Source organism: Ochotona curzoniae, unplaced genomic scaffold (assembly GCF_017591425.1).
Source record: "Ochotona curzoniae isolate NIBS_2020 unplaced genomic scaffold, NIBS_Ocur_1.0 contig_2723, whole genome shotgun sequence".
NCBI lineage: Eukaryota > Metazoa > Chordata > Mammalia > Lagomorpha > Ochotonidae > Ochotona > Ochotona curzoniae.
Window position 1 is genome coordinate 5,314,979 of NW_024465573.1, and position 25,984 is coordinate 5,340,962.

The 25,984-nt window shown below is 55.9% G+C and overlaps 1 protein-coding gene across 1 annotated transcript; it reads left to right on the forward strand.

Annotated features, from left to right (window-relative positions):
• The first annotated feature begins 2,779 nt into the window (after positions 1-2,779).
• On the forward strand, positions 2,780-25,984 carry TRIM29 (tripartite motif containing 29). Its single transcript, XM_040977210.1, has 9 exons — positions 2,780-3,698; positions 10,968-11,063; positions 11,835-12,068; positions 13,062-13,260; positions 15,654-15,755; positions 17,445-17,537; positions 19,884-19,979; positions 22,538-22,614; positions 24,971-25,984. Exons 1-9 carry the CDS (start codon positions 2,889-2,891, stop codon positions 25,034-25,036), a joined length of 1,773 nt encoding a protein of 590 aa, XP_040833144.1. The 5' UTR covers positions 2,780-2,888; the 3' UTR covers positions 25,037-25,984.

The following is a 25,984-nucleotide window of genomic DNA, read 5'->3' on the forward strand; positions in this document are numbered from 1 at the left end:
TGCAAGCTCCTGGCTTCTGGCGTTTCCAGGGGACACGGCCTCCACCAGGGAGAATCTCCCTCGAGACAAGAGGGGCCGTGTGGCCTGATTCCCCAACAACAGTAGGGCTCAGCATCCTTGTGTGGTGATTAGCTTCGTGGTAGGACACCCACCAGAGAAACCGTGGCGGGATTGTTTGACAGCACTGAGTGATCTATTGGTTGGGACAGCCAGGGGTCACGGGAGCTTGGGCAGAGGGAAAGCCCGGGCATGGGGATGCTCTGTGATGCTCCATCTGCTTCTCATACTTGTCCTCCTGGGACACCTGAGAACAGCACTCTCCAGCCTCCCCTGCCCCTCATCCTCCCTCTACAACCCTCTCCTCAACCATGACCATCCTTCAGTTCTCCAGGGTGCTGGAGCAGGCTCCTGCTGGCCTGGGTCAGCCAACTGAATGCCTCCCTTCCTACCACACCTCGGGTTGATAGCTTGAGGCTGACAGATGGTGAAATCTACAGAAAAGTGCTTTGCTGAGTCAGGGTCAGTGGCTGGGCTTCTATGAGCACACTGGGACACTCTATTCACTTACCTACTTACCTTTAGTCACCCTCTTCCTTTTCCTTTTCTTCTCGATTCTCTCTTTTTGTCTATCTTCCTCCCTCAGTCAAGCCCTTTCCTTATCTTGTACTTTGAAATTTACAGCTTTTTATCCACCCATGCTCCTTCCACCCACTTATCCATCATCCTCATCTCTGTTATCCATCCGTCTGTCCATCCATCCATCCATCCATCCATCCATCCATCCATCCATTCGCACATCCATCCATCCGTTTCCCACTCATCTTTTATTTCTTCCTTGTGTTCATCATCCCACCCAGAAACGTTTTCTGAGCAGCCACTCTGTGCTAACATATTCCTGAGGCTCAACGTCTTGTTTTCAGTGTCTGGAATGCAGGCACATGAACTCTAATGACTGGCAGAGCCTCCTAGTACAGCACCAGGCTCAGGTGGCACTCACATTGGATCTGGGTCCAAACCCTTGGGCTTTGCTCTTCTGCAGCTGCTGCTCTGTTCTTTTCCCCATATAGTCTATTCTTGGTGGGAGGAGAAGGATGTCCACCCAGCAGATCAGGACGGTATTTATCTATGTTCTCCTCTGCCTCTAGCCCCGACACAGCAGCCTAGTGAAACTGGGCCTAACTTTTTGGATAGAGGGGTTTCCCCCCCCACCGAGATACCTCCTTGAACATTTAGCCGTGAGTTCAAACAAGGGCGGGGGGTTGCTACAGGGCTTGAGGACAGAGATGTCAGCTGGTAGGAGGATCCCTACCAAAAAACCAGTGATCCCCAATACCACCACGTGCACCTCCTTTTAAGCTCAGACTGTGAGCTAGGCTTGTCTCTGTCCTTGTTCCCAGAGGTTGTTACTGCAAAGGATTAGTTGTTCAACCTTGTGAGCCAAGGGGTGGGGGCCCAAGTACCTGACCTGGATTCAAAGGGGGAGGAGGGAACCCCCCTCCCCTCCACGCACAGCTCAGAACCTGCCACTCCAGCCACACCTGCTGTCTGCTCTGTCTTGTCCAGCCCAGCCTGGAAGAGGTACAGCCCTGAACTTGGTAATGGCTGTCTAGGGCCCTGGCAGTGGGTCACAGTCTGGAAATGACCCAGCAGCATTTTTGACAGGAGCTGAGGGTCCCCAGTGTTCTCGCAGGACGTGCTCTGACTTTTCTTACTTTTATCCCAGAGGCCTGCATTTGACGGAGACTCACACCCAAATGTCTCATGGCTGAGACGACCTGAATCCCACACCGCACTGGCCTGTTTTGGGAGGGCATTACCTGTGGCCTGGCCCGGAGGGGTGGGCAGATTCTCCCTGAGTCATCTAACAAAGCTCTAAGGGGGACAGGTGAGAGTTTGGCTCTGAGGACCTAGCCACCCGGCCCTGCAGGGTTCTGAGCCCTCCTTCCCTCCCTCCACCCTCCGGGATTCCTGGGTCTCTGGTCTTGGGACCCAAGCAAGTCCTAACATGCTCTGGCAGAAAACATCCAAAATCTCCCAGCTACCTGCTGGGATTGCAAGGGCTGGGAAAGCCTTTCAGACGCCAGCCTTGTTGAAATCTTCAAGGCCCTGGGTTCGGGTTCAGTCAGCCCTGGCCTCCAACTAAGGCCATCCAGCATTTCAACAAGCTGTCTCCGGGCTCGCATTAACTCATATACAGGGAGCACCCAGACCTGTGCCTGCATCTTGGCAAGAAGGGGGTCAACTGGAGTCGCTGATTACAGCACTCAGATCTTAAGCAGCCAGACATCTCCTTCCCCTTAAAGTGAGCTGTGTTTCAGGAGGAAGAATCTCCCTGCAGAAATCCAGGTCCACAAATTACAAGGCTGTTTGGCTTATGTGACCCAATTAATGGTCCTCGGTCTTGTGGGCCTCTGCAAACACCTACCCTGTGGCCCCAGGGGCCCCTTTGTCCGGCAGAGCCCGCCCACCTGAGGACACACAGTCCTCCAGCTTCCCTGAAGAGAAGCCAACATGTCAGGTAGAAGCAGATCGATTGGTTGATGAGTTGGGGAAAATAACTAAACTTAAAAAAAAAAAAGAAAAGAAAAACACGAAAAAAGCAGGTGAGGAATGGCTGTGGGTGGGGCGTGGCCCTGGTCTAATTAGCCTCTTACTGGCTGTGGGAGCCGCCTGCTTCTTCCTGTCTTCCTGGCCCGTTGTGTCAGGCTGCTGCTCCCCGCCCATTCCTAGCCTCCTCTCGGTCTCCCCGCCTACCCCCCCTCCACCCCTCCAGCAGGTGTGTCTCCGGGTCCTGTGGCTGCCTGCCCCACTCCCTGCTGAGACGCCCGCCAGAGTTCACCTCCTCTGCAGCCCAGCAAGCTCGACCCAGACCAGCCCAGCACCCCGGGATGGAAGCTGCGGACGCCTCCAGGAGCAACGGGTCCACCCCAGAAGGCAGGGATTCCCGTAGCCCGTCAGGCCCCAACGGCGCTAGCCTGGAGAACGGGACCAAGGCTGAAAGCAAGGACGCCAAGACCACCAACGGGCACGGTGGGGAGGCGGCCGAGAGCAAGAACCTGGGCGGCAGCGCCCTGAAAGCGGGGGAAGGCAAGAGTGCCCTGTTCTCGGGCTCCGAGTGGCGCCGGCCCATCATCCAGTTTGTGGAGTCGGTGGACGACAAGGGCTCCAACTACTTCAGTATGGACTCGGCCGAAGGCAGGCGATCCCCCTACGCTGGCCTGCAGCTGGGCGCTGCCAAGAAGCCGCCCGTCACCTTTGCTGAGAAGGGAGAACTGCGCAAGTCCATCTTCTCGGAGCCCCGCAAGCCCACAGTGTCCATCGTGGAGCCAGCTGAGAGCCGGAGGAACAGCTACCCGAGGACCGACGCGGGTCTCCACTTGCGCTCCAAGGCAGGCTCCGAGGAGGTGCTGTGTGACTCCTGCATCGGCAACAAGCAGAAGGCCGTCAAGTCCTGTCTGGTGTGCCAGGCCTCCTTCTGTGATCTGCACCTCAAGCCCCATTTGGAGGGTGCCGCCTTCCGTGACCATCCGCTGCTCGAGCCCATCCGGGACTTCGAGGCCCGCAAGTGTCCCCTGCATGGCAAGACCATGGAGCTCTTCTGCCAAACCGACCAGACTTGCATCTGTTACCTTTGCATGTTCCAGGAACACAAGAACCACAGTACGGTGACCGTGGAGGAGGCCAAGGCCGAGAAGGAGGTAACTTGCCTAGAGTGGGGGATGTCCAGGAGGTCTTGAGCGCCTCCTTTGGGATCTCCTGAATTGTGTGAATTTCCAGGATCTGGGGCTGGGGCAGGGGCGGGGTGTTTCTCAGATGGGTCAACAGAAGCTCAGACTGGGGTTTGATCAGGGGTGTGTGATAAGCTCATTAGGCAATGAGACCTCATGGAGCGTAATTCACTCCTGGGCTCTGCCTGGCTTTCAAACGGCTTCTTCTTCCTTTTATTCTTTTTGCTCCTTCTTCTCTTTCCTCCTCTTCCTTCCAATGCCCCCTCCTTCCCTTCCTCCCGCTTCTTTCTCTCCTCTTATTTTTAAGAGAGCATTTTTGTCTGAGTAGGATTGATTCGTGAGTGTAAGGGAAGAGGCTGGAATGAGAGGATTTGGGGAGGGTGGCAATGAGATGTCTGGGTTGACTTTGCACCTTGCTCGGGCAGTGCAGTGAGTTGATTCCCCCTAACCCCCTGTGTCCTCCCCTCAGTTGGGCCCTGAGTGCTGTGTGTGTGTGTCTCACGTGTGGACCTGGTGTGTGTGGGGTGTGCCTCCGTGTGCGAGGGCTGTCGATGTGCATGTGGGCATGTTTGTGACGTGTGAGTGTACTTGCATGAGTCCCATGCATGTGATTATGCCTGTATTTCTGTGGGCAGGAGCAAGTGCAGGCTTGTGGACATGGCACACCTGGGAAAGGTGATCTGGGCTAAAGGCCCCACAGCAGCTGCCGCTCCTTGACCCTCAGATTGCTGGTCCACTCTCCCGCACGGCTCCATAGCTTCCCGCTGTGGTCAGTCCCGGGGGGGGGGGCAGAGCGTCCTGGCAGCCAGTACAGGGGAGTCAGCTTCAGCTTCCTCTTGAGCTTCTGTATCCCTTGGGCTGGAACAGTCTAGTGTTCCCTCTACCTGCTTTTCTGGCCAGGAGATACTAGGGACTCTTTCCCTCTGTCTTTCTCCCAGCCTCTGGGCAGCATTGATGAATTAGAGATGGGAGCTGCCTTATGGCCCTAAAAGGTGTCCCCAGGTTCCCTGTCCTGTGCCCTCACCCCTGGCTTTAAACTTCAACACAGGAGAAGGAAGAGGCAGGGTTGTTGTGCCCATCTTTAGGGAGCCCACTAGCGGTGTCCAAACACATCCATGGTGGACCATCTTCATTGACTGTAGCCAAGACATGGTTGAGGCTCAGATGGGGTTTATGAAAATGAGACCAAGTCCAAGTTCTGGCTTTTGCCTTTAGGTAGCTTACAGTATTATGACTCTATCTCTTCCTTTCTCTCAGCCTCAGTTTCCCCAAGATGTTGGGGCAGAGTGATGGTTTTCCATGGCAGAACTAGGATTCTTGGAAATGACTTTGAGGCGTCAGGGCAGGGAGGGAGCAGAGATGCTGGGAGGGCGGAGGCCCCAGGCACAAGCAAGGTACACTCTTGTCGATTTGTTTGCTGCAGAGTTTGGCCCCAAATTTGATATGAATGAAAGCTTAAGAAGAGCTGGAGAGGGTGGTTCTGGGGACAGCAGGATCTTGGACACTGGTACTCTGAGTTCAAGTTCTGGTGCGGGGGCTGCTGTAAGACTCGCAGACACAGTCCTGCCCTTGCTGGCTCATGATGTAGGTCAGGAGGCAGAGCTCAGCCGCACAAACAAGACTGGTCACCTCCGCCCAGTTCTGTAGAGGCACCTGTTAGGTCAACATCCTATGGCCGGCGACAGAATGCTGGGTTCCACGTGGGTCTCCTCTTCCACCTGCAGACAGAGACCCAGGCTCAGGGGAAGGAAGAAGCCTTCCCAAACCTCACCCCATTTTGTCCCAAGTTTGATAAGGCCTTAAGGAAGGGACACTGAGAGGGTGGAATTGTGGATACATGTGCTTTAGTCAAGGATGCCTGCTCTGCTGGAGAGGGGGCCAAGGAACCTGTGCTGGAGCACAGCTATTTGTCCAGGCTCGGCCCCGCTGGCCCTCGGACCTGGGCACTTTTTGAGCAGGGGCAGTGAGTCGAGGGACCAAAGGGCAGGAGTGTGTCTATTCTGGCATGATCCAGGGGTATCTCCTGCAGGACCCAAACATCAGCCCACATATGGCTGGTGGCAAGAAGCCTGTGCAGAACCTGTTCTGCAGGCCTGGATGAGGTAACTGCAGGCCTGTCTGGGTTTGGCCACCTGAAACCGCAGGTGACACCCATGACTGCGGGGGCTCTTTTGCAGGCACTGTGCAGAAGTCATTCTAGCCAGAGGTCATTCGATGGATGTGACAATGTGCTGAGTCCCTCTGCTGGTGGGCCAGAACGTGATTCATTTTACCCCAGTGTCAAAAGCAGTCCTAAACATGTCCTCCTGTCTGTCTCTGCATCTCACAGGCTGGGCTGGGCTAGGAGGTGAGCTGGAAATGGCCCAAGTGTCCCTTCTTTCTGTGTGTTCCAAGTGTCCTCTGCTGCAGGCTGGGATGTGGACAGCTGCCTGTCACTGGGTAATTGCAAGCAGCACGGGGAAAGCACATACCAGGGAGACAGGGGCTAGGCCTCTGCCCTGTCCACTCCCTGCAACTCCTGTCTTGCCACTGAGCTCTGTCCATTTCTCTCACTGCACCACATTCTTCATCGTGTTGCCCAAGCTTTCAGGAAAGCTGAGTCTCCAGGCTGCTAGGCCCAGCAGTCCTTGGCCCTGCAGTCTCTGGCTCCCCAGTAGCCAGCAGTGACTTGGGTCGGGCTAAAGGCTGCGGAGCATCTACCCCAGGCCAGGGTGGGCGAGAGAGGTGGGGTGAGCTGTTTGGGAGCTGATGGAAAATGAGAAGCAAGATGTTGAGACAGGAAACAGGGCAGAATAGAGATCGCTGACAGGTGGATGACAACTGGTCCCAAGGGAATGCAGGCTCGGTCATTCCTGATGGCAACCTGCTAGGGTGGCACTCACTGCACAGAATTTATTGGCGGAGAAACAGGTTTGAGGCTGCCAAGATATTTACATGAGTTACGGCCCTCTGGGGTGAGAGCACGGATTCCTTTCCACCACGTTAGTTAGCTACACCTTTGTCCCTCTGGTGGTGGTGGTGGTGGTGGTGGTGGTAGTGGGAGACTGGAAGGGGCTCCTTGCAGTCAGTCACATAGCAGTCCTCAGACTGGGATGTCCTGTGACCTGCAAAAATGCAGACCCCCAGGCCTTGCCCTGGGTGCTTCTTATTTAGGGAGTCAGAGGCTGAGGTCTGTGAATTTTGGAGTCTCCTTCCCTTGGGGATCCTAAGGAGAGGCGACTCCCTTCAGGGCCCATCGCTGGTGCAGGGGTGCCAGGGTGAAGGCCCCCTCTCCCTCCATGCCCCTGCCAGACTCTAGGCTGTAGGGAGCTGGAAGGAATGGTGAACTGTGACCCGGCAGAGTGATGGATGCCTCTCTGCTTGACACCCTAGTGGAAACGGGGAAATCTATCCAGCATTTCAGATTCTTATCCGGGTAATTACCATTTGTCTCAAAGTACAAATTTGGCAATTAACTGGCTCATTTGGCAAATGTCACAGCTGATGGCCCATGGGGCAGCTCAGAGAGCCTCCCCCTTAGAACAGCACACGCACATGAGTGCACCTGAGACCTTGGCCAGATCTCGAGCCCCGCCAGGCTGTGCCGCCTCTCAGCTCCCAGGACCAGAAGCCTTTCAAGGCTGGCGGACCCTCAGCCGGGCAGGCCCGGGCAGCAGAGAACAAGAGGCAGGCATGCAGGGGTGTGGGAGATGTTAACAAAGGAGGCTTTGGGCGACAGGCCTGGACTGGGAGAAGGGAGAAGCCAGAGTGGGAGGAAGTCGGGCAGGGGTGTGAGCAGGGGTGGGGCTGTGGGAAGGAGGCCCCATCAGGCAGCAGAGTGTAGGGGGAGGAAGTGGGACTTATAGGGGGAGGGAAGGCAGATAGGAGGGCAAAAGGCAGAAGCAGCCAGTTGGACCCTCCCTCCCCCAACTCCCACCTTGGGGTAGAGGGATCCTGGGCAGGCTGAGTAAAGAGGAGCTCAACGGGCCAGGCAGAGTCCAGAGCCAGGTCCCCTGTAGTAGCCCCTAAGGACACAGAGCAGGATGGGAGCCTGGATTTTGGGCCTGGCCTCTCTGCCATCTGCTTACCCTGGAGTGAGCAAGTGAGCCACCTGGCAAGGCTGGTGAGTTTCCCATGCTGTGGCTTCTAAATGAAGCTTGCATGGGGAGCTTGGGCAGGTTAAGGACAATGCCTGGCACATACCAGACGCTCTCTAGTCCCAGGTGCCATCCTCCCTACTTTCTGTGTGGCAGGGGAATCCAGCAGAGACTTCTCATATTCTGTTACTTCCGGTAAAGGAAGCGCTGCCCAGAGCTGAGGGTACACTCTGTGTACCCCAGAGGGTTCATCCACGCCTGCCTTCCAGACAGAGGACATGGGGCCCACCCTGGAGTCAAGGAGGATAGTGGCAGCTGCCCCAAATCCCCAGCTCCCATTTCTTCTAGGAGCCCCGCCAGATCCTGCGAGTCTGGTCTTGTAGGGTGCACTCCCAGCTTCTGTCTGACTTCCTTAATGCTGTGCAGAAACTGGGGGCAGGCTCCAGCCTCCAGCACGCCCACGGACCAGACAGCCCGGCTCCACTCCTGACCCTGCCTTCTCACATGGGCAGTCAGCTGCTTCCCCTCCTCCCCTGTCAGGAGCGGGGCCCACTCCCCTGGCTGGCCTGTGCACACCTCAACTCACCTGCTGCTCTCTTATATAGGAGGGACTTCTAAGTGGGCTAACCTCTCTGCCCTGGGGGGGAATGTTTCCTTGTCTACCCACTCCATCCCTTGGCCTTTGTGCCGCCTCTTTCTAGCTCATCAAATCCATGCTCACCTGGGTGAGACCCTTCCCATCCTTGACCCTGACTCTCTGGCTCCTGATGGCCCCTCCACCCTGTTTGCTTCAAGCACATGGCCAAACTTTCTGATTTGTAGGTGCCTAGCCTACCCCTTCCTGTCTTCTAGTCTTCACCTCTTGGTGATCCAAGCTGTGGTGTCTCGGCCTTGCTGACCTCTCCAAACACTGTGCCCTTCCCTCCACATAGGGACAGTGTGCACTGTATCCAGGTCCCAATCCTATGGCACACAGCCTCCTTGCCTTTGTGCACCACCAAGACCTTGCCTGGTTGCTCCTGCCCACCTTCCACCCTTGTTTTTCCATGCCAGCTGATCTGCTCACCACACTGTGCTCACTCCTCTGAGCAAAAGTAGAAAGTGCCCACATGACACAGACAATTGGAATGACTGTTCTGTCTGTGTCATCCTGTGCCAGATGATTTCTGGGGGCTTCTGCCCCGACCCATGTCTACCTCAGCAGGTGTTCCTGCTGCCTCAGTGGAGCTGATGGGGCTCTTGGGACACTGTGAAGCCAGGGGGCTTGCAAGGCCTGTTTCCTGCCTACTGGGCTGTGGCTGTTGGAGTCCTCATCCTGTGTTCTGGGTGAGCTCCCATCAGGACCCCTCCATGGCTCATTTTACAGCACTGCTGCCCTGCCCTGCCCTGTCCGTGCTTGGCCCAGGCCCAGGTCTGGGGACAGGAGCAAGTACATATTGATTCTCTGCTTTTCTTCTCATCACATCTGGTTCTGGGGGGTGTGAAGTGGGTGGGAAACCCAAGTGCCAGCTCCTCAGTCTTTGTGTTGGGTGAGCACCCCTCTGCTGCAGGGAATGTCCTCCATGGATGAGGGTGGTGCCTGGTACACACTCCTGGTCTAATCTTCAGACTCAGATCCACAGCCAGGTTGAGCTTTCTCAGGGTGCTCAGGGACAGTCAGATCTGCTGCCCCTCTGATTTGGGGATCCCGGACTCTGCGTCCTCTGAAAGTGCAAGGTCAAGTTTCCACTGCCTGTTCTCTTGCGTGCAAGGGGGTCTCATTCTCTGGTCTCTGCCTTTGCATCTCTGCCCCCATTGGCTATTGGCTTCTTCTACCTGGCCTTCCCCCGAGGCCAGACCAAGTCCCCACATTCAGCTCCCTGTTCTTCACTCCTCTTGACGGCTCTCTATCCTCCCTGGGTGACGGCATGTTCCATGCCGTGGGCTTTCCAGGTCACTGTGGGTGGGGCAGATGCTCTCTGAGAACAATGTGGAGTCTCATAGCCTGGCTGGGGCCAGAGCATGAGGAGCTGGGCGGGCTGGGGAATCAGGGCTTTGTCTAGGGATCTCTGTGGCTCCTTCCCTCCTCCCTTCGCATCGTGGGAACATCATGTCCAAGACAGCCAGGCAAGCTTTCTCCACTGCCGCTGTTGGCTCTGCTTCACTGGGTGCTTGTGGTAGGTGTCCCAGGACCCTCTGGCCTGGTGGAGTGCACAGAAGGTGCTGCATGGGGAGCCCTGTGCCCTGCTCCATGGTGCTCACATTCCTAGTGGCCTGTCGCCTCCTCACCATGACCATTCTTATGGGTGTCCCAAGGAGATGGCTGGAGAAAGGGCTGGAACTTTGCATTTAAAACCCAGTGGGGGTAGTGAGGGCATGCCAGCCCTGAAGCCTGGATCTTCCCGTCATCTAGTGGGGCTCTCCCACCTGTCTTCCTAGCTGCTTCTGTTTTGAGACCCCAGCACAGTAAAAGAGGTGTCTCTTAGCCTGACTGAGTGGTTTAGTTTGAACATCCGTGGTCTTCTTTTGTCTCTAATGTAGCTGCTTTATAGAGAAGGGCCTGGGCAAGGATGACTACCGTCCTGGATGGTCCTGAGCCACCTTCTTCTCAGCCTGCATTCTCCCGCTGGGCTCCAAGAGACTCTGGGTCCAAGTTCCTGTTGGCCCAGCCTGCAGAATGCATTCCCTTTTCAATAAACAGGTTTATGACTGCCTGCCCAGACGGAGTCCACGCCGGCGGCAACCCAGCTCCTGCTTGCCACACGGGCCCCACGTCATGCAGCAGAAACGCTGTGTGCTGTTGCCATGAGACACTCCCTGGGCTGGGCTAGGCTGGGCTGGGTTGGGCTGGATCCCCTGTCTATGTCTCTCCAAAGCCCCCAGGGTCCATTTGGTCCAGGATCTCTGTTTGTCCCTGAGCTCATGATGCAGGGAGGAGCCAGGAAGATTCAGCCTTAGAAGGTCAAGGCTAGAATGTCCAGTCATAGTGGCCTGAGAGGGCAGTGAGATGGTGTCTGACCAGCAGCTGTGTCCTTAGCAACTGGTAGTGGGTGTCTGCCATTTCCGAATGTCTGAATGAGGTGATGAGTGTCCGAGGTGATGAGCCCTGCTAGGGCGTGGACCCCTGTTTCGTGGTTTCTCCTCCTCTTCTCCTGACTTCTGTACCCTGGCTCTCTCCCTGCAGACAGAGCTCTCGCTGCAGAAGGAGCAGCTGCAGATGAAGATCATTGAAATTGAGGATGAAGCTGAGAAGTGGCAGAAGGAGAAGGACCGCATCAAGGTGTGCCATCCCAGGCGACTCTCACAGCACCATTAACTCACCTTTCCACCTTTCCCAGGGTGGGCCTCGGTCTACCCTGACACTCAACACTGGTCTCTCCTGGCTTTTCCCACCCATTTGGCCATTCCCATCTTCATTCCCCTTCTCAATGTCAGTCTGGTCCGAGTGGGATCATTCCTGTCCCCTAATAATTCATTTTAAATCATCATTACCTTCATGGTATCATCTGATGTCCTGCAGTGTCTGCTCTACCCACCTGACTTCCCAGCTACCAAGCACACATTCTGTCTCCTCTATGCATGCCAGGATGGCTAGATGAATGTCTGCCATGCTTCAAGTAATTGCAAATCACAATCTAAAATCATCGGCTCCACCCTGGCCCCGTGGATAGCCAGTCAGTTCGCCTTCTGAATGGTGTTTGGTTCTGCTGGCATTTTGGTGGGGACACCCTGACTCATGGGACAATGTCTGTGCCCACAGGATATCACTTAAATGTGAAATAATGACTTGTGTCAATCCACCATATGGAAGGTGCCCCCAGGGATAAGAAAAGGTGGGCTGTATGATGACCCGGCCATCTCCAGCCATGGCAGGGTGGGGGGCATTGCTCTGTGAGGCTCTTGACTAAGGATCTTGGTTAAACGAAAGGTTTTGGTGGGCTGGGGCAGGGGAGCGATTCAAACCCACACTGGGCATCCAGTGATGCTCACTTCTGGGGAGCTCTTCCTCCCAACTGAACCCCTTTTCTGCTTCCCCTGTCTCTGGACCCAGAGCTTCACCACCAATGAGAAGGCCATCCTGGAACAGAGCTTCCGGGATCTGGTGCGGGAGCTGGAGAAGCAGAAGGAGGAAGTGAGGGCTGCCCTGGAGCAGCGGGAGCAGGACGCCGTGGACCAGGTGAAAGTGATTGTGGATGCGCTGGATGAGAGGGCTAAGGTGCTACACGAAGACAAGCAGACCCGGGAGCAGCTGCACAACATCAGCGACTCGGTGCTCTTTTTGCAGGTGATGAGCGCTTCCTCCACTCATCTCTATCCTCCCATTACATCCCTTGCTTAGGCCCTCACCCATCAGGACTCCATTCCAACTCTTTGCTTCACTGTTTGTTTCCATCACCTGCTAGTGACTCTAAAGATGGTACACAAATGTCACCTCGTCCCAGCCACAACTGATATGCACTAACAGAGTTCCAGATTAAACACAAAAAGGTTCTGGGATCAATTAGCAATGCCTGCTTTGAGTAGGGGGAGAGCAACATTGGAGTGTGGCTTGTTATAGCTGATCTTGATGTTTGTCTATTCATCCACCCATCCTTCTACCTGCTAAAGTGTCTTGACTACTATTGGGTGCCCAGTATTCCATTAGGCGCAGTGGGAATGGAGTGTTGAAGACATGGTTTCTGCCCCCAAGCTGCTGCAATCCAGCTGAGCTGATAAGACCTGTACAATTAGAGAACAATATAGGACAGGGTGTAATTAAATGATAATGCATATGGCTCAGAAGATAAGTCCCTGAGCATCTCAGAGAGAGGCCAGCAGGCTGGAGTAATCTCAGGGTGGCTTTGTGCAGGAGGTAAAGTTTGAATCTGATGTTTAGGGTGTGAGAAGGAGGGGGGATTCTCTAGTGAGGGGAAAAGGAAGTAAGAAGTGGAGGGGCTGCACTTGTGGCGGAGCCAGAATACTGTGGAAGTGGTCAGCATTTCCTTACCATCCCTCACCTATGTCACTCTCACAAGGCCCTGGAAGGTGGGCACACTACACTCCATGGGAATCATGGAGTCACACTGTAGAAGGTGAGTGCCTTTGGGGATGATGGGCACCCAGCATGTACTAGTGAATTCTGAATGTTCCCATTGCACAGAATAAGGAGGGCACACAGGGCTGGTAGACATCTGAGGCCAGCTCCTGTGGGTCCCAGCATTGAGCCTGTCTTACAGAAACATCCCCAGAGCTCACAGAGAGATCTGGGATGTCAATGACTTCTTTCCTTTCTTGGTAGGAATTTGGTGACTTGATGAGCAATTATACCCTGCCCCCACCGCTACCCACCTACCATGTCCTGCTGGAGGGGGAGGGCCTGGGCCAGTCACTCAGCAATTGCAAGGATGACCTACTCAATGTGTGCATGCGTCATGTGGAGAAGATGTGCAAAGCCGACCTGAGCCGTAACTTCATTGAGAGGAACCATATGGAGAATGGTGGGTTCATTCTTGTGCTACGGATCTTTCTCTCTCAGAGTACATTCTTGTGCCTGTGTAGGTTCGCATGCCAGAATCGGGGTTCTAGTTATCTGTTGCATTTTTGCCATGGGTATGCTGCTGCTTTGGGGGGGCCTCACATTCGGGGGGCTGACTCCAGGAATGCCCTCTTCCTGGGCCCGGGGTGGGTCCTGTTCAAAACCCTTTGTAATTACGGGGCCCAACCCAGCAACTGCATGGAAGTTGCCACTTGCCTGGACCAGAGTCCCAGCCAGGGACTTTGCATACTACAGTTGTTATGACCTAGAGTAGGCTTGCAGGAAGAATGTGCCTGTCCCTGTACTGTGCTGAGCACTGTAGGGGTAGACTTGGCCTGGTGGCCTGGGCTGGGGACAGTGAGATACAGTGTGTCTGGGACACAGCATGTCTGACTCAGCAGCTCCCCTCTCTGCTGAGTCATGCTGTTTCTGAAGAGGTCAGCTGACTCATGTTCTGAGAAACAGCCTATGAGGTTCTTCCCCTCCCTGCCCCTGCAGGGCCTGCAGCCTGGGCACTTAACCCCCAGGCCACACCCCATGGCTCTGGCTCAGCATAGGGCCTGAATGGATAGCCATGGACACCTCTAAGGAAAGAACACAGGTTGGGTGTCCATGTGGGACTCAGGAGTCCTTGGGGACGAGGGGTGGGTGGGAGTGTGCAGAAGAAAAGGGTCTTCCAGAGGTTCCTGTTTCCTGAGGTGCCTTTGTATTTTAGTGATGGCACTGTCACACAGTGTCTCTGTGAAATGAAGGGACATTCCATCACAGCTGAGGACAGATAAGCCATTCCAGCAAGACAATCATTGGGCTTTCAATGGCACTTGGATCTGGCATCTGCTTCCTAATGACAATCGCAATGGTTGTGGTGCTGACAGTGATGGCTGACGGTGATGGACCATCCCTGCATGCCGGACGCTGAGCTTAGCTCTTGGCTCACACAGCTGCATCAACCCTGTGGGGTGCATGGCACTTTACAGATGAGAAGCTTGAGTCTGGAGGAAGCTGCTTTGCAGTTTTTTGGACAGTACACACAGCTAGACAGGAGGGAGTGCCCGGCTCTCTGCTCTTCAGTCAGCTGTGCCTTCTCAGCAAGGGAGCTGCTGTTCTGTGGCTGGTGGCACTATTGCCTCCTCCCCCTGCACTGGAGCACTGATGGGTGTGAGGATCATGGGTCCTGGGACACAGATCTGGCTGCATAGCCCTGTTGCTCTGGTCAAGCCAGACCTGGGAGGATGCAGACCTAGCAGGAGGACTCTGACTGGGGGCAGGTGGCCTGTAAGCCTGCCAGGAATTCTCCAGCTCCCCAGCTGCTGTTTGTTCCAATTCAATGTCCCCACGGTCCTGGCTGTGACCTGTGTGCAGGTGTGGCCCTGCCTTCTGGGTAAGATGTACAGCAAGACTGTTGCCAGGAGCAGGGATGGGCGTTGCTGACTCAGTGGCCCTGCACCTGTGCCTGCGGCTGCTGGGGAGGCTCTTTGGCGTCTGTGCTTTGTGTGTGTGTCACTGCCACTCTGTTTTTGGGAGGATGTCAGCTGTAGGAGGCAAGGAGATGGGTAGCTGGTGAGTCACATCTGGGCATAGGCGTCTACTCCCCTGATGCCCATCTGCCCACCTGACCCACAGGCTCCTTCCCACACTCATAGGCCCAGAAGCAAGGAAGCACCAGGCCACCCTCATCGGGCTCACCTAGGCAGAGGGCTGGCCTGGCACCCAGGAGGGTCTGTTTCCTTTGGGGAATGTCCACTGAAAGCCTGGACCCCACTAGGCTCAGGAGGTGGGGCTGAAGCATGATGATCTGAGCTGCTTCTTCCTCCTCTCGCTCAGAAGAGGGGAGATGGCAGGAGAGTAAGCAGAAGATGGGGAAATAGTGGGTGAAGAGTGGATGGGGTATCCGTTACTGAAGTGAGTTGTGAGGGCACTGGCAGCACCTGCCTCCACTCAGCTACTGGATCCAGAAAGTAACGTGAGGACTCATCTTCCCGCTAGAGGCTGGGACGTAGCCAGGAAGCAGGGGTCAGGGTTGTCAGTGTGTGACATGGGGTGAGCCTGTTTCTTGACCTTTCACATGAAGGCATTCATACCTGCCCCAGGTGGTTGCATGGATGAAATGAGACATGGATTTGGCCACCAGATTGTAACTGTCAACTGCTGTATACACGTGTTGTAGCTCGTGAGAGACCAGCCCCTTGGTGGTGTGCCGGTGTGTCCGTGTGACTCATTGCAGACCCTGGCTCCTCTCCCAGGGACACAGGATGGGCTGTAGGTTGATTCTCCCAAACCCAGGGAATGTCTCCTGCAGCCAGCTCTCCTCTTCTCCACTTGCCCCTCAACTGAGCCAGCCTCTCTCCTTCCCAGGTGGGGATCACCGCTACATGAACAATTACACAAACAGCTACACGAGTGAGTGGAGTACTCCAGACACCATGAAGAGGTACTCCATGTACCTCACACCCAAGGGTAAGGAGGAGACTCCTGGTTCTTCTGGGTGGGCTGACTGCACTTTCAGGTGGCCTGGGCAAGTCCCTGTGTGGTTCTGGACAACACAAGTGGCAAGCACCCTGGTTTGATGACACGTGTCCCTGCCCCTGACATAGGCAGCCCCTCAGAAGCCATCTTCCAACCCACACCTTGGCTCCTCTTTATTTCCAGAGGAGTCTCCTGGGCTAGGCTCTGCCAGGCCTGAGGCATGATTGTGCCTATTTAACCTTATGCCCATTGTACCTCCAGGGTGTGAAGAGGGGGATCCTGTTCCAGTGCCCTCAGCATGTAGCCTGGCCCCCAGTAACTTCCTCTGTATACTGGTCCATCCCAGGACCTTGCTCTGGGGGCAGCCTGGCCCCTCTGCAAACATTAACCGCCAGTCACCAGCCACGAGCATGCCGATTATAGAAGAGTGGATGTGCTGTGATGAAGAGAGAGAGAGAGAGAGAGAGAGAGAGAGAGAGAGAAAGAGAGAGACTGTGTGTGTGTGAGACCAGGGTGGGGACAAGATGAAGGAGATGTGGGAAGGCACCCAAGGTAGGCAGGGGACAGGTCAGGGCTCCAATCAGTAATTCACATATCAGCCACTCATGCAAGGCAGCGTGTGGGGGGATTTGCAGACATGAATTCAGAGAAGAATCTCTCCTGCCCCACCCAGCCTGAAAACAACACCTGGCTTTTCCCCACCCTCCGACATTCCGGGTGTGGGCCCAGCTTCTGGCCCCGCCCCTCGCCCTGCCTGGGGCTAATGCCCCTGTGGACTGGTTCTGTGAGATGCTGGGCAGCTGCACCCAGCCTTCTCTTTCTCTCTGTCTTCAGATCAGTTTTAATGTAGCCCTGGCCAGCTTCTTTGTCCTGCCTGTAGATGGCCAGGAGGAGGAGGAGGGACACGCACTACCTGCTCAGGTGATGACCCAGGAGTCTAGAGCCTGGGACTCCTGAGAGAGGCTGGGCATTGCTAGCTCTAGACCCAGTTTTCCTATTGCAGAGTGGGTACAGTGGCCTTTAGGGCTGGCAGCTCCCCGCTACCCCCCCCCCCACTCTTGTGTCTTGAGCTAATCTGCGACATTTGGGCGGAAGGAGCAGGCTGGTTAGGTAGGGCTCTGCTCCAGGGTTGGGGGAGGGTGGTGGAGACTGAAAGGAGCTTGGGACAGAGGCAAAAGGAGGGCCAAGGACAGCAGGAGAGCAAGGCCAGCCAGGCTGCTGTGGGATGGGGGAGAGGAAGGAGCCCCCTGTGGGGGACCAGTACCTGTCCCTGGGGCTCAGTTTCTGCCCCGTTCTGGCACCAGGCAGCCAGGGGGATGTTCACTGCTGGTTCTGTTCCCACATTGCCACAACCTCTTTCCGGTTCCGCAGCTCCTCATCACCCAGCTCTGGGCTCCTCCTCATACAGGGGCTGGCTCAGGTGGGGGTGTGCTGGCTTGCCCAGCGCCCCTTGGTAGGAGGCTACGCAGGGGTTCCTTCATGCCCTCGGTGTGGTTGTCCATAGTGTCTGATTGGAAGAAAAGTGGCTCCCTTCTGCTGAGCCCTTGTCCCATGACTGTAGCTGAGTACTCTTTGGGGGGCCAGGCTTTCTGCACAAGCCCCTCAAGAGGGGAGGCTGGGCTTCTGAACTGAGCCAGACCCACATTTCCACAATGACAGTTGAGCCTTCTCTGCCCGCAGGTGGGGCTCGCACTTCTTTCCAGCCATCATCGCCCAGCCGCCTCTCCAAGGAGACCAACCAGAAGAATTTCAGCAATCTCTACGGCACCAAAGGTAGTGAGTACACAGTTCTCAGTGCAAGGCTAGGCAGGGGACCAGGTGGTAGTCCAGGAGGTGAGAGGTGGTGGTGGGACTGGAGTCAGGGTGCTGGGCTGCCCAGTAGGAAATGAAGGTGAGGAGCTGGAGTGGGAAGGGGCTCTGCTGAGGTTAAAGTGTGCATGGGTGTGTGAGTGCGTGTGCATGGGTGTGCAGGCTGTGATGTCATTCAGTAGGCATCATTGGAAACCTGAGTCCTACATGCTGCTTCTTTTTTTTCCCTGCTACAACTTTTTTTTCCAGTCTAAACGATTTTTAGTATCTGCCATATTCACTTCATAAGTAGACATTAAATGCATACACATGATGTTTTTTCTTAAAAAGAAGGGTATGATTGTTACAAAATGACAGATTCATGACAATGATCTTAATGTGGAAGAGAAGGGGACATTGTTGCTTGTGTGGTATAATTCAATGGGACATTGTTTACAACAACATGCTAAATAACACAGCAGCCACACAGTGTTTACGCTATGGCTTCTTCCACTTAGCATTATGACCTCTAGTTCCATCAACTTTGTTGCAAATGTCAGGTTTCATTGCTTTTTATGGTTGAGTCATATTTCATCATGCAAATATATATGTGCGTGTGTGTGTGTGTGTGTGCACGTGCGTGTATTATTTGCTCATCAGTTGATGGACATCTAAGTTGTTTCTATGTCTATGATAGGCACAGGAGTGCAGGCGTGTCTTGCCTGTCCTGATCTCACTTCCTTTGGGTGTATGCTCAGGGGTGGGACAGCTGGGCCACAGGTGAACACAAATACCCCAAAACCTGAGGACACGTATGCACACTTTAAGAAAATCAGACCCATTTTTAGTTATTTCAGGAATCCCCAGATGTTTTCCCCATGGTTTCTCATCCTTGAAGGATGTAGGGGGATCCTTGTGGTAAATGTCCACTCTGGGATGAGGTAGGCATGGTGACCTGACCAGCTAGGGTCAGGGTGAGAGCACCTACAGAGGGTCTCTGCCAGGTTGTGAACGACTGCCTTCAGTAGCTGAGATGCGGCAGCTTAGAGTACGTGGGAGGGAAGGCACGGTAGGGGTTTCAGGTGGTATCGCCGTTACGGAAACTAGGCATGACACCTGTGGCCCTGAAGAGGTGAGATGGGGATAGGGACATGGCTTCCTCAAGGGCAGCTGCCAAGGGCAGAGGCTCACTTTGCCCAGTATACTGAGGAGTATATGAACCCTGGTTCTGTCTGGGCAGTCATAGGTGTGCAAGGAGGGAGGTGCCCAAAGTTCCTCTGAGTCCAGGGAGATAAGAGCAGTCAGGGGCAGACAGCATCCAGGGCCTCTCTCTCCATGAGCGGATGCATCCCAGGAGGTCCCTGAGAGGGACCAAAAGGGCCAGAACTCCAGCCTCTGGAATTACTGAGTGAATCTATTTGTGCAAGGCCCTGCTCTTGAAGGACCTGTAGAAACCCAACCGCCACCTCGTCCCTCCCTGTAGGCAGCCATGACCACTGGTAAGTGCTGCTCACTGTGGAGTAGGCTTCACCCTGGGCTGCTGGGCGTTTTGGGTAAGGGCTTGTCCCTCATAGCATTTCTGATAAACCCCAGCCCCAAGGCCCCTTCTGTTCCTTCTACCCTTCCTCACTGCTTCCTTGTCCTTTCAATTCCAGGGACATATGTGCACCCAGATGTTCATTTACCTGTGCACCTGGCAGGCAGGGTTTCAGGAGCTTTGTGAGCTTGCCCTGTCCCCAGGTTGTGGGACAGTGGCATTCCTCTATCACCCACACAAGGGCAGTGTCTAACAGCCAGGTTATAAGCCAGCCACTGGATGAGATGCTGGCAGGGGACAGGCAACTGAACAAGCACCTGAAACCCAGGGCAGGGGATTCAGGGTGATGTGCGGGAAGACCCGTTGTGAGGACTTGCTGAGGGTGAGAAGCAGGTGCACTGTCCCAGGCAGAAGCCCCAGTCAGGGCACAGGCCTGAGGCAAGAGAAGCTGCTGTGTGTGAGGCCCCGGCTGGCAAGCCTGTTGGGAGTACTGCTGGGCATGTGAGGTCAGGAAGTGGAGGGGACAGAGGGGGCAGGCAGTGGCTTAGGAAGGACATGTGGGGTGCCTTAGGGATGCCCTTATTCTGCAGGATCATGGCCTTTGGGTTGGCCAAAGACATGGCTGCACTTTGAGTTTAGAGAGAAAGAACTTTAATAGCAGGAAGGAGCAGGGAGATATACTGGCTTGGGGTGGGGGGTGGCTCATCCAGGACTGGCCATACCTGGCTCTTGCCCTCCCTCCTCCATGCCTGGTTGCCATGGTCCAATGGCCCCCTCCTTGCTTTTCCCACCAGGTAACTATACCTCCCGGGTCTGGGAATACTCATCCACTGTGCAGAGCTCTGATGACCTGCCCGCTGTCCAAGGCAGCTCCTCCTTCTCCCTGAAAGGTGAGCCTTCCTTCCTCCAGATGCCCCTCCTGCCCCTGCTGCCACCGCGGTCACACCCACTCACCTTGCTCTGTGCCCTATGGTCCTTGCAGAGCAGCTAGCCCTTGCCTGAGAGCCAGGGGGGTGGCTGCCATCTTGGTCTTGGCCAAAGAGGGGTTGGCTGAACCACATCTGCATCTCTCAGGGGTCATCGTGCATGGTGACTGGAGGGGACCACCAGGCCCTTGGCTCCCCATCCCCCGCCTCCCAGCTCCTTCCACTGTGGGGTCCCTCCCTTTGTACTGCTCACGTGGCAGTGGGTTTTGGTGGGAGGAACCTCGGCTTCCCTTTGGCACCCAAGCTGCCTGGCTGGAGGAGAGGCTTCGCAGTCCTGGTGGGGTCTGGGGGAAGAACGGGAAAGAAACAGACAGCTGTCCCTCCCCTCCCCAACAGCGCCCTCCCTCCATAGGCAGTTTCATCACTAAGCTGCCCCTTCTAGGCAGGGCTCCCTCTGGGCAGGAACTTGGGGCCACCAGAAAGATGAAAGAGAAGGGGACACAAATAGAACAGTCCCAGTCTGTGGGACCTGGGGCAGTTCCCAGCTGGGTCTAGGAAGCTCTGGTTGTATCATGGCTGGTGTGGCTTTCAACAGATGCCTCTCCCTAACCTGCCCCCACTGCCCTAGAAAGCCTGGGCCAAAGCCACCTGGCAGGGAACTTGGTGGCCACCTTTGGGTGTGACCTGGAGTGTTCGGGTCCCTAGAAACCCACATAGATGTCCCTAAAGAGTCTCTTGTCGGATGCACTTGGCCTTGGAGAAAAAGCTGGGAGGAGACACCTTTTCTCACCTTGAGTTTCTCAGGCTGACTGGGAAAGCCCTTGAATGCGGGATGGCCGGGGTTGGGGGTGGGGCAGAAGAATCTAGAGAGGGACTGACTTGTGTGCATAGAGAGAACGAACCCTGCCTGTGTCCCTCCAGCAGCCAGGATAGATGGTGTGTCAAGGGCTGCTTGATCCAGGCCAGCTCCTGGGCTGCAGAGCGGTGAGCAACAGCACCCGAGAGTGAGGGATGGGTCCCCTTGGCCCCTCCTGTACCAGCCGTGCAGCTAATGCCTCTCTCTCTCCCAGCAGGCACTGGGAAAAACCCCTATCAGTTCACCACCCTGGGCAAGGCCACTGCACAGCTTTCCAAATCACTGGAGCGCAGTGGTTTGTTTAAAAACGATCCCGGTACCTGCCCATTTCCCCCATCCATTCTGTTGGCTCTCCCACAGTGGGGCAGGTGGCACATCCCGGGCTGAGGGCCACTTTGAGGTGTCTTGGTGCCCCTCATGCATGCCCCGACTTGCCATTCCCAGCTCACTCTGTCTGGACTTCTGCCTGCTGCACACAACTGGGCGACCCTCCTCACAGAAGCCGTCCTCACCCGCCCTGTGCCTGGCATAGCCAGGATTTTATTTCTGGACCTGAGAGCCGAGGCCCGTGTTCTCTTCTCCCAGTCTCCACTTGGGACCTGTGCAATCCTCTCTTCAAGGGGTGCCCTCACAGTGGGAGAAGGACTGGCTTGGCTGACCAGCTTTGCAGGGTTGTGGATGGGCTCCAGGCCTGACCTGCTTATTCTGGTTTGCGTCAGAGTAGGATGAGGCTTTCCCAGGGCAGGCTGTGCTGAATTTCTGAGTTGCTCAGCACCCAGCTCACTGCCATGTCTTTCTAGGCAGCTGGATCTGTCCCTGCAGGCTGATAGTGGATGCCAGATCTCTGTGCTCTTGAAGGCAAGGGGCTGGGCAGTCATAGCCTGGATCACTCCCAGAGATCACCACCTGCCCTTGGACTTGCCATCCTAACTGGGGCTGCAGCCCTACTGGCACATCCCTGCCCTTCTCTGGACCTCAGTCTCCCTCTGGTGAAATGGGGTGGGGTAGGGAGAGGTAGCAGAGCTAGGTGGAAGGAGCAGATGTCTCTAGTATCCTTCAATTCTGATGGCAAGCTTGGCAACACGGGCCAACTTCTGAGCCCACAGAAACAGTGGCAGGCAGGGAAGGGGCAGTTACCCAAGCAGTCACATGTGAAGTCCCCAAGTTCCCAGCACAGGGTTGACGGCACAAGGAGGCTCGGCCAGTGGGAAGCACCCTGCACCCAGTGTGGGGCAGTCAGAAGGAGCTTCTCTGGCTGCCATCCTGGCAGCTATTGCTTAGGAAGTGGCTCTGTGGGGCCTCCAGGGAGAGATGGGGCCATGGTGTGAGTCTCTGGGTGGGTGGCAGGATGCTGGCTTTGGGGGTGATGGTCCCCTGCTGTCTGGCGCTGTGCATCTGGCCAGCGGATCCTCCTGATGTCTGCTTTGCTGCCTCCTCCCTTCATCAGCTGGTGTGTGTGTGGGTGGATGGGGGGATGATTTCAAGTGCATATGGTCTGCTGCCCATCTTTTCAGGTGGCTGCATTTGGTCATGGGCTAGGTGATGCTTAAGGGTTCCTTTGGAGACAGCAGCTGTCCAGCTGCAGCCCTTGGCTGGGGGATGCTGGGGAGGGGTTCCCCCAACTCTCACTCAGCATTCCCTCTGACTGCAGCTTCTTGTCTTCCAGGCTATCCCTCAGTCATCCGCAGCCAGGTCCCTAAGGCCCAGCCGCAGACTTGGAAATCTGGCAAGCAGACTCTGCTGGTGAGTAAGACGCTGCCAGGGGAGCCTGCCAGGGCACCAGAGGGGCCATCGCTTAGGACAGCTGGGCTTCCTGTTCCCAGCGCCTGTGGGAGCAGGGTGATCCTCTGGGCCATGGAGTGAATGGATGAGGAGGCAACAGCCTGAATACCAGCCCACAGCAAAGTATAGCAGGGTCCCAGGGCTGATGGCAGGGAACCTGGCTAAGCTTACAGTGTTTGTTAATCTGTAGGATGGGCAGCCCTGGCTTCTTATTAGGCTTGGGCTTGGTGCAGGACCTCAAGGAGCTTGGGGACTGTAAGATGCTCAGGGTACAGGTGGGGCCGTGCTGGGGGCTGGGAAATCAGGATGGGAAATCAGGATGGGATCTTCAGGCCTCCTTCTGTTTTGCCTTAAAGGCACCAGAGGAGCAGCGTGATGAAGCAGCCTAGACATGGGGTCCAGGATACCTACTGGCTATTGGCTCCGGGTGAGTCCCATTTTGGGACTCTGTTCTTTGAATGTAGATGCTGAGACAAGGTGATCCAATGCCTTGCCCAAGGCCTCAGTTGGCAGGGCCTGTCATTCACACTGTCACCTCTGTCTCCCTGAATGTGTCTCTCCTGAAAGCCTACGCCAGGCCCTATGAGAGAGGCTGGCATGGGCAGTGTGGCATGAGGGCCCTGGGGTTTGCGCTGGAGCCCTGGTTCAGCTGCTTTTGCATGTGGAGCTCAGAGCCTGGGGAGCTGATTGGCTCTTGACCACAAATAGTGGCAGGGGCTGATGTCATTAGAGAGGATCTTTAGTTGTCTGGCCACAGTGGCTGAGTGAGTGGGTGTGTAATTTGGAGCGGGGCCCATGGGCATTGCAACAGAAGACTGCAAAAGGCAGATATGGGGAGAGAAAGGAGGCTTTTGTTGCCTGATATAGTCCTGCCCCTCCCTTCCCCAGCCCCCCTGGGCCTGGGTCCTTGTGGAGGGCTCATTGCCATCACATACCACCCTCATAGAGTGGGGCTGTGGTGTCCAGCACCTGGCCCTGGCTATGGGCCCAGCCATTTCACCAACTGGTTATGCTTTCCCTGTGCCTCAGTTTACCCACCCGTGACATGAAGCAGATGGCCTGGCTGATTTCATAGTCCTTTAACTTTCCTGGGTTGGGACTCTGAGCTGGGGACGGGGCTGGGGGAGGCACCGTGGACCTCGGTCCTGCTCATTCCCTGCTCCCGGTGCTCCATATGCAGAGCCATCTACCTGCCCGTAGTCCATGCTGTCCACCTGAGGCCCCAGTCACTTCTACGTCCCTGCACCCTGCCTTGTGGCTGGCCTCAGCTCTTTCTTGTGTTTAGTGAGGGGCTGATGAAGAACGGAGCTGAGGACACTGAGCTGCCCTTGAGTCCTGCACAGTGTGTTACTGACCGGGAGTCTCCTGTTCCCAGGCAGATAGGGCTGGGAGCAGGGGCTGTGCTGGGACTGAGGTCGTGGGGTGGGGTTTCCTGTGTTGAAATCAGTGTTCCCCATCCCGGACAGATTGTCTCCTGAGCCCCTCTAGGGGGAAGAGGTGCTCATATTGGCAAGGAACCCCTAAAATGGGCCCTTAGGCACGGACAGCCAGACAGCGTGACTGTGAGTGGGCCACTGGGCCGTGTCCCTGGGGATGCTCCCTGAATACTGACCAGGAGGCAGGTCTGTGTCAGGCAGGGATACCCTGCCGCCTCTGTAGCCATTGCCAGGAGGAATCATGCAGATGGCCACGTTGGAGCCCTTGTGCACAAAGCACCATCCAGGCTGGGGTGTATGTGTGCTCGTGTGTGTGTGTGTGTGTGTGTGTGTGTGTGTGTGTGTGTGTGTGCGTGTGTGTGTGCGTGCATGTGCGTATGCTGCAGAGCCAGACTGCTGGGGTGTGGATCCCTCTCTGAGTTTGGGCAAGTTGCCTCACCTCTTTGTGCCTCGGTTTGCTCAGCTATAAAATCGATATGATCATAGTTGCCCACTTAATTGACTGGTCGTAAAAATTAAATGAGCCCATTCATGCAAGCAGCGAGCTGTGCACATGGCTCCATGAGCTGCTGCAGAGAGTGCTGGGTGACTGCAGCCATGGCACGCACAGGCTGGCTTTCCGGTGTCTCGGAGGCAGCGTGCGGGTGGTCGGATGCTGCCCATCGGCAAGAAGGAACTGGCATTTGGATTTGAATGTGGAGGTTCTGATAGCATCATGCCCCTTCCGTGATCTCAGTCACAGGGTAGGTGGGTCTTGGAGGGGGTACACATGGAAGTGCTGGGGTTTGCACCATCGCTGTCTCCTTGAGGGAGGTTAGGACAGGAGGCATGGCCTTTCTCGGTCTCCCTAACCACTCTCCTTCCCTCATCCCATCTTACAGTCTCACTACCACCGGCCCTTCTACGTCAACAAAGGCAACGGGATGGGCTCCAATGAGGCGCCCTGAGTTCTGGGCAGAAGGCGTGAAGCACTGCCTGCCGCTGCTGCCCTTCCTGCTGGCCCCACCGCCATGCTCCTGCTTCTCCACTGCTGTGCTGCTGTGCTCATCTGGGAGGGAGGGAGCCAGCCCACTCCTCCCCAAACCCCACCCTCTCCGGGCGTCCTGGGCTCCCCTTCCACACTGGCCGTGCCCATCCAGGCCCCTTTCCTGCTTGCTGGCATCGATGACTGCCCTTGTTCCTGTGCCCACAGCCATCCCATCTCAGAGGGAGGGACCGGGGGCTGCTGGGCACACATGGTCTCGGTCTTCCTGTGCTGCCCTAGGCCTGTGGGTTACCTGTCTCCAGGGCTCTTCCCCAGTGTGGTCAGTAGCTGCCCAGCTCCCAGCCCCCATGGACCCACATGCTTCTTCCTGGTGTCCTGGTGCCATCAGGAAAATACTGGCTGGATGTGTTCTCGTGGGTCTTGCCTGCCAAGGCCGAGCCAGGCACGACCTTGTAGGACTAGGCTACCCCAGTGGGGAATCTGTCCCCATGAATCCGTGTTTCCCAGAGTTAGGGCTCTCCTGGTTGCCGGATAATATGACCACAGCATAAACAAGTACCTCCACAAGGTGTGGCACAGCCCTGGACAGCTGCTACCCAGCTGCCTGACCCCCTCGCCCTGTCCCCATTAGAATTCCATCGAGTTCAGAATTCCATCGAGTTCATGAGCCACCCTTCTTCCTGGCCATGGAGCTTGTATGGGCTGAGCTGTTAATAGCTGGAGCTGCTGGTAATGGTTCCTTCCACTCTGTGCCCCTGTCAAGGAGCTGTTTCCTCCTGCCGACGACCCTCTGTGTCCTGGGACCAAGGCCTGGAGAGCAGGCCTTGAACATGGCAACAACTTGGTGGGGGGCTCGTTGCCCCTCCAACAACCCAGGGGCGATGACGGAGGCTGTGGAGGGCCGGTGTGC